The sequence below is a fragment of the Octopus bimaculoides genome, chromosome 18 (genome assembly GCF_046866305.1).
Source record: "Octopus bimaculoides isolate indiv1 chromosome 18, ASM4686630v1, whole genome shotgun sequence".
NCBI classification, from domain to species: Eukaryota; Metazoa; Mollusca; class Cephalopoda; order Octopoda; family Octopodidae; genus Octopus; species Octopus bimaculoides.
Window position 1 is genome coordinate 50,111,798 of NC_142945.1, and position 11,820 is coordinate 50,123,617.

At 35.0% G+C, this 11,820-nt stretch overlaps 1 protein-coding gene across 1 annotated transcript; it reads right to left on the reverse strand.

Annotated features, from left to right (window-relative positions):
- Positions 1-1,922: 1,922 nt before the first annotated feature.
- Positions 1,923-8,364, reverse strand: LOC106870880 (uncharacterized). Its single transcript, XM_089366180.1, has 5 exons — positions 8,197-8,364; positions 6,283-6,382; positions 4,284-4,372; positions 2,589-2,791; positions 1,923-1,986 (listed from the first exon to the last, which is right to left on the reverse strand). The coding sequence occupies exons 1-4, from the start codon at positions 8,348-8,350 to the stop codon at positions 2,682-2,684; spliced, it is 453 nt and encodes a 150-aa protein (XP_089222306.1). The 5' UTR covers positions 8,351-8,364; the 3' UTR covers positions 1,923-1,986; positions 2,589-2,681.
- Positions 8,365-11,820: the final 3,456 nt, after the last annotated feature.

Consider the following 11,820-nt stretch of genomic DNA (forward strand, 5'->3'; position numbering starts at 1 on the left):
TGTCATGTTTGCGTAATACTAAACCTATGTATAATGGAAATATTGAGGCGCGAAAGTTAACCGAAAATGAAAGAAAGAAAGAAAAACAAGTCAATACACAAAATGATTCGTAACCAAATTCTTCAGCCTTAACGGAAACGCATTCAACAACACACATCAAAGAAACAATTCATTTAAAAGAACGATCATCACTGATGACGGATTTGTCGTAGCACGGAAAAGCATTTTAATCACTTCTATCGCCTGCTACGGAACTTCTGAATGTAGCTCATGTGATACAACAAGTTGTTGAAGTAAGTTCATATATCTGCGTGTTTATTTGCGTCTGTGCGTATCTGTGTCTCTGCGAGAATATGTGTGTGTGTGTGTGTGTGTGTGCGTGTGCGTGCTGCTCTAAATATCGGTGCTTAACAATTACTTGATTGTTGCATTCGTCCATCCAATATATTGGTAAAAAACATTTCCTTACTACTGTATTTATCAATTTTCGTTGATCAGTGCAAACTGTATTACAGAATGCTATAATAAGATTTTGATGAGGACTTGAAGGAAATAATTTTTGCATAGTACCTTAAATGTTACATCCCTATTCTCTTTAATCTGTCTAATTCGATAAAAGTTAGGTGGCAGACGATTAACATCATGAGGAATGTGTACAGGAATAGGTTAAATGAGTTATGTCAGACGAAGAAACTAGTAAACTATCACATTTACTTCTTAATATACAGCTTTGTGGCCATTACACTGCGTAACATTCTTTTAAAGCCTTTTGTTTTTGGTCAGTAATTTTTATTTCTTATTTGCATGTATCTGGAAATCAAAGGAAATGACTACTCTTCCATTCAAACTTTGCTTATGTCACTTGGGCATCAAAAGTTTGAAACTGACCAATTTTCCATTAGATTTTAGACAGATACAGCGCTTGAGTTGCTGAAGCAGAAATATCGTTAAAGCAAATATACTGCTCAATATTACAGATTTGCCTGTCCATCGCTTGACCTTAACCACATGAGCAGGTCCGTTTAGGACTGACAGTATGTGGGTCTTTGATACTGAGCAGGAGTAGTGTTGAAGCATCTAGCCATGTATTGAGAGGGATAATTTGGAGTTCAATGAATGTAAGAAAAGAGAAAAAATAGATTTGGAGGAAATATTAGCCATTTTCATTAATTTTAGAAGTAAGCAAAATGGAAATAAGAACTGCTTCCAAAAGACAAAAAAACATGTTGCATAGTATTAGCTATACAAGAAAAAAAGAAAGAAATGTGAAATCTTGTAATCAAACTACATGCATGATGATGTTACCTTGAATGTCATGAGCAGGAAAATACATAATATTTTCCACTATTATGGCTATAATTTGTTATTATTATCTGTCCCGTAAAACCGCATTCAACCAGAAGCTTACATATATTTTACATCAAAAGGAAGTTTCTAAAGTCCATCTAGGTTTCTTGTGATGTTTGTTTCTTTTAATCATTGAAATGCAACAATGCTGACGCCATTACGAAAGGTTAAGTCGAACAAACGGATCCTAGTAACCGTTATTTCTTTTTATATTCTTTTATATTTTACATTGGCCACTGTGCCGAACTTTCCGTTACATGTATGTAAGCAAACCAAAACTAGTTGCGAATTTACTAAGAATACAAACCCAAGAATACACAAATATACAGACACAAACACTCATACGCACATAGACACATGCACACACGCACATATATATGTATACCATTCTTCTAGTATATGTTACCCAAATTACTCGGCAACTTGTGTTGGTTTCTTTTCATCCACATAACGTAGCATAAATACCACAGAATAATTAATTGGATCGATATGTTGGACGAAATCCCTCAAGACGGTGGCGTCGCATGGCGACTGTCTACAAGCTGGAACAAATAAAAGATAAGAAAACGCAAATATAGCCACATATACTTTTACTTCAGTATGTTTTCCGAAAGTATGTCTCATTGTTTGAAATGTGATCTAGAAAAGAAATAGAAGCATCCGTATGTTAAAAATAAATATTGAAGGAAATTTTATGTTAAATTTAAAAAATTCTCCTTACCGAAGTGTTGTGTGTATTGACATGACAACGGTAATATTATTTTCTACTCTAAAAACAAAAGCGAAACTTTGGGGGAAGGGGCCAGGCGATTAGATTGACCCCAGTATGCAACCGGTACTTAATTTATCGACCCGGAATGGATGAATGGCAGAGTCGGAATTTGAGCTCAGACCAAAAAAATGCCTCCGAGGTCGACTTTGCATTTCATCCTTTCGAGGTCGATAAACGAAGTAACAGCTGCGTGGTGCGGTCGATCTAATCGACTGGTTCACTTTCCCAAAAATTTCGAAGCTTGTGTTTAGAGTAGAAAAGAATATTTACGTATGCTCAGCGTAGGCAGGTCAGTACTTAGGCACCGAACAATAGCGACAAGGTTATGTTGTTATTCTGCTATCATGTAGATATTTCATTCCTGTTACAGTGATATGCTTATGATATTTTATAGATACCAATGAATTATTATGTAGATATCAACACCGCTATAAGTGTGATGTAGATTTGTTCGAATTATATTCCTTACCTTATTGAGATCTTCACGCCTCTGTCACATCGAGACCAATGAAGAATGTAAATCTATTTAGCGCTATAAATAAATAAATGTGTTTCTCTTCTATTACAACAAGAACGATATAATAAGTATCAGTAAGACATTTTGTGAAATGGTATTACTGGATGCAAAATATATTTCTCGTTCAGTCTTGAATTTGATGGACATTTCTATACCTGAAATAGTGAAAATAAATTTCGATCATATATTACTTTAATATGTACAGTTTCATATAATAAACTGTCCAAGATAAACTTTCATTCGAAGTGTATATTCCACTAGTTTCCATTTATAATATGAGTATCAATGTGGTTTCTTTTTTCTTTTTTACATCAACTAAAATGACTTGTATTAAATGGTATTTAGTTATCTATAAATCAACAAATATGGACTGTGGTTTATATAAACTTAGAATATATAAAAACCTAGAGAGAAGAAAACAATCTTCATTACCCAATCCGATATTTAATTTAGATAATATTAATTACTGATTCTCGCATAGGAACAAGGGTAGAATTTTTAGAGGAGATGCACCGCAAATTATATCGATGTGAGCCATTCAACGATACTTTATTTTATTGTCTCGGAGAGCATAGAAGTAAAAAAAAACTGAACACTTGGAGATTTGGAATTTAAATTCAAAATGTGAAAAAAGGAACTAACGAACATAGGGGCAGGAATGGCTGTGTGGTAAGAAGTTTGCTTCCCAACCTCATAGCCAGAGTTCTTTCCCACTGTGTGGCACCTTGGTCTATCGTCTTCTACTACAGCCTCGGACCGACCAAGCCTTGCGAGTGGATTTGGTAGATAGAAAATAAAAGGTCCGGCATAAGTCAATGTACGCATGTGTGTGTATATGTTGTTTGTGTGTGTGTGTTTGTGTGTGTGTGTGTGTGTGTGTGTGTGTGTGTGTGTGTGTGTGTGTGTGTGTGTGTGTTTGTGCCACTGTTATCCACCGCCACTTCTTGACAAGCGGTATTGTTTACGTCACTGTGACCTTGTCTTTCGGTAAAAGACACCGATGAAGTAAGCACCAGGCTTTAAAAATGTATTAGTACTTGAAGCAATTCGTTCGACTAAAATTCATTAAAGTGCAGCTCCAGCAGGGCAACCATCTAATGACTACAACAATTAGAAGTTAAAAGGTAAAAAGATCGTCAAATACCAATTTTTCTGCTAATCTGTCACTCTTGATTTTAAAAAAATTGTAGACGGTTTTTATATTTGCTAAAAGTACAATGTCGTCTTCATTTTCGTGTCTGGTTTTCAAGATTCATTATGCGAATTCGTGAGTGGAAACCAATTTTGTTGTGTCTAGGAAGGGTCATTATATCAATATTCTTAACACACGCATTAATTTCCTTTAAAAAAATTATAATCAATGTAATTTATATTTCTCTTTAAATCAACTAGACTGACTTGTATGAAATCGTAAATAGTCATCAACCAATGGTACGGACATCGGTTTATACAAAAGTAGAATATAAAGAACCATAAAACAGCGGGAGCGGGGATCTCTTCAGTGCGTGTATTAACAATATTAGCATAATGACTCTCCCTATACACAACGAAAATTGTTATGCTGATTTGAATAAAACATGAAAAGTTAATATATTTATCATCAAAAATACATTTTTTAAAACCCTCAAATAATTTAAAATATCTTACAACGGCACGCTCTCATATAGATATTTTTGAAACGAATACTGCATTCATCGGATATTTTTTCAAAACATTTGTAATTTGCAAGCATCCGTCTGGATAAGAATAAAGAGAATGCACATTGGAAAATATCTTTCTACAAAAACAGCATTTTTTCATTATTTAAGAATTTTATATTTCGGAGTCAAATCATTCCGGTGTCCAGGTGGGTCTCCTAATTAGGGCTTTCGTAAATATCTAACATGAAGACCGTAATAATTTTAAAGAATGACTTAGTTAAGCGAAACTAAACGAAATCATTACTATATTAGAAATTTAAAAAAAAAAAAAAATTTTACATTTTACCAACCTTTTAGTTCTCAGATTATTTTGTCAAATATACTGCATTTGTGTGTTTGTGTGTGTGTGTATATGTGTGTGTACCACTTGTTGAAAACTGGTCTTGTTTAGGTCTTTAGTAACCTTGTCGTTCACAAAAGAACCGATGAATAAGCACAAGGCATTTTAGAATGACATTGTAATGTAGTTGGGAAAGTCCAGTTTTATTTGCTTTCATCATGAAACAGGTAGAATATTTTTCCCGGACATGGCCGGTTTAAATACTAAAGGTTTATGTAAAATGTATGACAGAATTATTTGGACACTGGGTAAATTAATGCGATACGTGTATCGTTGGGTGGTCGATTTAGGATCTGTTTTTTATCTTCCAGAGACAGGTAAAAACAGATATGACATCGGTAGAATATGACCTCATCTTGCAACGATGCAGAACAAACAATTTCTGTTTCTTTGGCTACAGTGGCTTCAATGACTGCTAACCACTGAATTGTTTTCGATGCAGTATTGTTATTAATTAGACTACCCGTAACTCATTGGGTCACTAACGGTTCAAGTTATAAAACAATGAAACTGACTTTAAAATTACATTGAAATAAAAGTTAATTTTATGATCATTCAGTTAAATATTTCAATTCGTTAGTGTTATTACAGATCTAGCTTACAGGTTCATGTTTAATGTTTTATTGATTATTTACAGCATCTAATAGAAACAGAACTTCCGGGATAAACTTTAACTCCAGTAATAGCATTTATTTATGGCATATGTGCGGACTTCTACAAAAATGCAAAAGGAATTTTTATATGACGTAAACATGAAATTAATGGAAACAATTTTCACAGTAAAGATGATTTGCCAACATACATGGCAGCCCTGGTTTAGGACGAATGTTGCTGTAATTTAGCCTCAGGAGACATCGTCTCCAGTTGGCTATACGGCACGATCTGTGTCCTTATATTTTCGAACAAGGGAATCTACCACTCCTAATCTCCCACGTATAGTCAGCTGGAGACGATGTCTCTCGGGGATAAATTACAGCAACATTCATCTTAAACCAGGACTGCCATGCTATGTTGGCAAATAATCTTTACTTCAAAGTACTGTTGCTGAATATCTCTCGTTGTGAGATTTACAAATAGTAATTTTCTAATTTTCACAGTATTGTATATTCGGATTTCAGAGTTGTGTTTCTTTCGGAGTATATTCAAATTACGCACCGTTTGGGTTAGTTATTAAAGTAACCCCACAACCACCAAGAAATCGTGTACCTCAGGAATCCGTGGTCCGATTTACGCCAAACTTGTTTTATTCCGTTTGTATTCACATTTCAGGGGTTCATTTCTTTCAGAGTATTTTCCCATTATGCACCGCTTTGGCTGTATTGAATGACAGAGAAGCATGCAAGCACGCAAGAGCGGAAGCACGCAAGCGCGGAAGCACGCAAGCGCGGAAGCACGCAAGCGCGGAAGCACGCAAGCGCGGAAGCACGCAAGCGCGGAAGCACGCAAGCGCGGAAGCACGCAAGCGCGGAAGCACGCAAGCGCGGAAGCACGCACGATAAGAAGCAAGAAATCAGAGTTTTAGTAGTATATAGATACTTATAAAAAGATCAAATATATGTTAGATGCAGTAACAGTATTAAAAGCTATAAGAAGGGTATATATATACCTGCAGAAGTACATGTCTGGTGCACGTAGAGGATACATTTTAATGGCATGTGGGCACCGGACGCTGGCTTTATCAAAACAAATGTGTAGCGTTGTAACACCTACAAATTTCACATTTTCTTTTTGAGTTATTCAATAGTGATACACTACTGAAATAATTTTCCGTATATTACCTAAATTTAAAACATTTTAAACGTACCTAATTGTCCATTGTTAATGAGACACAATATGTAAATGATGAATATTACTTTGCAAATAAAAATTTCCGTATAAGCAATAAGAAGTAGGAAGGAATTTAATAAGTACTTAAGACACGATGTATTTAGAGTTTTTGCTACAGGAGGGTGGGCTAAAAATTTCATAGGCTGCTCAAGATATTTTCATGGAATGCGACTAAATAAGATATTTTTTTCGCAATATAGTCAACCTTGCAGTCCATACACTTCTTCTAGAGGTCTTGCAGCGTTCGGATCGTATTGGTGAAGAAGATTATATCCTGTTGTGAAAAACTTCATCAACGGCAGATGTGACTGCGATGCTCGTTCCCAGTCAAGGATAGTTTTCCATGTTGGGGAACAAATGATCGTCAAATGGAGCCAAATCAGAAGAATAGGTTAGATGATCAACAATTTCAAAATCAGTTACGGACATCAACCATGGAAATCAAGGACTTTTGTGTTAGAGCATTATCCTCATGAAAGAAGACATCTTTCGTCAGTTTTCTTGGCAATTGATTTTGATAGTGTTTTAGTAACTTCTTCAGCAGGTTGACATTGTATTTCCGTTGATGTCAATAAACACAACACCTATTGCATCCCAAAAATATACGGCTATTATCTTCCCTGCAGATGAGATCAGCTTGATTATGTCTACGTATATCTTGTAACAGGTGAAGAGAACTGCTCTGCTGCTGAAAACCTTGTAATACAGACTACGCTTATATTGGAGTTGGTGAATATATATATAGAGAGAGAAAGCTCTAACCATCAGTAAACACTGTGATAAAAATAGAAACACACACACAGACACGCATACACACAGTACACGCACACAAACATACACACACACACACACATATGTAGAGAGAGAGAGAGAGAGAGAGAGAGAGAGAGAGAGAGACAGACAGAGACAGAGAAATTTATTTGCTTCACTCTTTCAAGTTCTCTTGTAATGATTAGATAACGACTGATGACATACATCTGAGACCTTTAGAATCTGGTGAACAGAAACCTAGAACGAGGGACAGGGTGGTAAATGTAGAACTTAGAACGAGAGAGACAGAGAGAGGTAGCGAATGTAAGAGTAAATAAAATTAGAGAAAGAATATAGATAGAGAAAGGCCGTGCCAGAGACAATCGCAGATGAGAAGTAGGCTGGGAGTAATCTAGAAAACGAAAGAACTTCAAAGAGAAACAAATGAGTGGACATTTTATTGTTACATAGTTTTGTGCTAGAAACGATCTGGTCGACCATACCTATGATAAAAGGTATTCCAAATGTAACTGTCAGACAGTAGCTTGTCGGTATACGTAAATCAATGATTATAAACTTCCTGGTTATAATAGTTTTATTTCCGTTCATTTTTCATCTTTTCATCAAATAGTTTTATCATCAAAGACGTTAAAACCGTGATCATCTTACTGATATGGGGAGTTACATTAAGCTATAGATCATTGGGGAGTAAAGGAGAAACAGAGAGAGAGAGAGAGAGAGAGAGAGAGAGAGAGAGAGAGAGAGAGAGAGAGAGAGAGAGAGATGGAGAGATGGAGAGAAAGGGAGAGAGAGAATTGAGAGGTGTAAACATAGAGAAGAATTAAGATAAATGTAGGGGAAAAAACGCACGCTAAAACATCTATTCATACGAAACACAAAAGGCTTGTGAACATAAACATGCGTTGTTCACAGAAATACTTACCAACAATGAAAGCAGAGATAACAATAAAACATTTCATTGTGACTAATCGTGTTAATTCGAAAGTCAGATCATATAATGGCCTCACATATATAAACGTGGCGTGTAAAATTGTATATATCAGGTAACGAAAATTTGCGCATTCTGAAACACACATATATATATATATATTGACTATTTATGACGTAGTATGCAAGAATATGAAGGCTTTGTTGTTGTTTTGTAATTATTGTTATTTTTAAAGAATAAATTTCAAATATGTTGTAAATATGAAATTTGACCAATTACAATTAGACGATCATTTCTCTGATGCATTACGATTTGAGGCGGTAATAATTGCGTATATCTCATGCATGTGCCTCAATATTTAATTGGTATATAATGCAAGTGAAGTTATATTTGTACGCAAAGCCAATGAGAGTTGTTTCATATCTATAAATCAACATTATACACCTTCATACACTTTTTGGAATGACATACAAGTGATCGCAGTCACATTCACCCATAGATTCACGGGCATACGACTCTATACATACATAGGTATCTGTATATGTATGTGTGCGTGTGCCCGTAGGTGTGTATATATATATATATATATATATTATAAGGTTTTTAACTTTTAAATTTTCATATTCAAAAGAGACAGAGACTTCAAATTCGATATATCGATTTATTCTGGAAAATTATTATATATATATATATATATATATATATATATATATATACGCACACATACACTCATACACACATATACACACACACACACAAACAGGACAAAACAAAATTCACGGATCATTCACTGCCACTTGCCTCTTCAGTCGGAGTCTGGAATGTCCACGTACTTTCGCCCACTTATGTCCGAAAACAAAAACAAATAAGGGTTTTCGACTATCATACGAGTGTAAGTGAGATAGCGCAAGGAAAATGGAAATGGGAAAATCTTAACAGACAGGACGGCAGGATGCAACAGAACGGAACATTTGTAAGGCAAATTAACACAAGTTGCTAAAGTGTGGGAGGGTAATAATTAATACGGGTATTTCTAGAAATAAGAATCAGAACAACTCAAAAGCCACAGATCTTTATTATAAGCCTGACAATTCGTGGGTAGAGCCTAGCGGATATAGCCAAAGCGACGATTGATCCTCACCAGTGACGCTTACCACGCGTAGAGTTAAATTCAACTCTCTCCGTCTATATATCACTTTGTTATCACTTTTAATAATGTTTTACGTACTTTCTGTCCTGGATTTACTAATCAATCATTTAATTCCGTTCTTTCTGTTTACTCCCTCCTGGCGTTTCCTTTCATATAGATGGCGTTTCCGTGTAGTTTGACGTTCGTGTACACATTCTATCTTTTTAGATTTAATTTCCGTTTTAAAGTGTCCTTTGATCATCAAATATCTGTATCAAATACTGTCCTAAGGAATTCCATCATATCCAGTTTAAACAACTCCAAATACGTTGATATATTCACATTTTACAATAATTGATGCATTTGTTTTATATGAACGGTGGGCGTTTTTAGTGTATTTCCGGTTTATTTAGCAACCTAGAATCAAGCGGAGCAGCCCACTAAACATCGCCAATCAATCATTTCAACATCTATTACGGCCACCTAATCTTACAACTCGGCAACATCCCTCTCACTGCTGTGGGGTCAGTAATTCAATGGCACGGGAATCATTTCATATCACACCGAATATGCAAGCGTCGAGCAGTCAGGATCGTTCACATGCCGGACGAACTGCTTACTGATATTTGGCCTGTCTTCACGTTTGAGTTAAAATTCGTCAAGGTCGATATTATCCTTCAACCTTTCGGAATCGATAAAATGATTAACCTCTTCCGGAGGTACTGGCCTTTTGCTACAGTTTGAAATCAATATTACTGCGAATGGCTTTTTTTCTAAACATTCAGTTTGGGTGTGATTGTAATTTTACTCTCTTTGTCGACGTTCCATGTATCAAATATTTCTTTTCCCCTATATCACAATCATTAATACGTTTTGGATATGCCTCTTTACCAGGTATTAATTATACTCTATGCTTTGTCTTCACTAATTCTTCTTTGCGAAACCCGAATAGGATTCCTCTCTATATGGGTTTGGTTTCCAATATGATGATTCCTAATAAGCAGTTTAAAATCACATTTTTCATTGTGTGTGTGTGTGTGAATTATTTCATCTAAAATGCGACGAAATATTCTGTTATACTCAACTAATATCGGTTTGAAAATTTGGCAGAAGACCAACCCTTTCGCTTAGGTGGGGTAAGTTGATTACATCATACCAAGTGCTGAACTAGTTCTTATTTTACCAACCCCGCAACGAAACGGTGGAAGGCAAAACCGACCTCAGAGGAATTTGAATGCAGTACGTAAGGATGGGCAAAATGCTACTGATCACTTTGTCCAGCGTGCTATCGATTTTGCCTTCTCAACACGAAATGTTATTTTTTTTTTAATTTCGGCACAAAGGGAGCAATTTTGAGCCAGTGGTAAGTCAGTAATATTGAGCCCAATACTCAACTGCTATTTATTTTATTGACCCAGAAAGCTTAAAAGGCAAAGATGACTTCAGGGCAAGCTGTATTCAGAATAAAATGACGGACGATACGCCACTAAGAACTTTGGCCGGCGTGCTAACTATTCAGTTGTGTCCCTATTATATTAAAAAGAAAATCCAAAGAGTAAAGTATAATTCTATAACAGAAGATGGGAATAAAGTCAGACCTGTATCTGGGCGTATTCTCTATTTCTTACTGTTATTTCCAACTGTATAGTTGCATAAAGAACTACTTCGTATAGTACATTGAGAAAGATACCATTTACCAAATGCACTTCTGTGATATACGCTAATCATTGTTACTCGATATTGGTAACCATAATATAATTTTAATATATTTTTGAAGAAAAAAAAACATTAATTTAACAAAGAAATCAACGTTCAATGCTATAAAAACAGCAGTAGACCTGTAAGTGAGAATTTAATAAGACGCTATGGAGTCAACATTCTATTAGTTATTTAAATTCGTATTCATAAATAGATGCAAAAAATATGAAAGGCTCCAGTAAGTCTACCAAGTCAATATCACCGGCAAAACTATATCTCTTCTCACCAACTTTTTCAGCAATTTCAAAATAAAACTTAATAAAATACATATATAAACTGTGAAAGATATGTTCACAGAACAATTAACCATGAACTTTGCATAGATTTCACAATTACAGATATGAGACTGAAATCACAAGGAAAATAAAGGTTTGTGATTCAAATTAGAAGCAATGCAACTTTACAACTTGATACCAACTTTCATTTTCCCGAGTGTGCTTCACCGATTTCAAAGAAATGATTTAAGAATTCAACAATGAAAGATCATTTAATTTTTCTTGAGAGTGCCATCAAAGTATATATTCGACTATAAATATATGTTATCAAAATAATCATAAATTTGCTTCATGTAACTTTAAAATATACTCTAAAGAATTTGGTTTCTATAGTATCAATACTGTATCGATATAATATCATAATTCTTTACTAGTTATATGATGGGAACCCGTATGATCGGGTAGTACATACCATATTTTCACTAAATTATTTTCGGTGCATTTTTGTTAATTGTG

Coding starts and splice junctions, on each gene's coding strand:
- LOC106870880 (XM_089366180.1), bottom strand. CDS start 8,350: ATGTGTGTTTCAGAATGCGCAAATTTTCGTTACCTGATATATACAATT. Junction 6,383..8,196: donor TATCTCTGCTTTCATTGTTG/GTAAGTATTTCT, acceptor TGAAATTTGTAG/GTGTTACAACGCTACACATT. Junction 4,373..6,282: donor CCAGACATGTACTTCTGCAG/GTATATATATAC, acceptor ATTCTTATCCAG/ACGGATGCTTGCAAATTACA.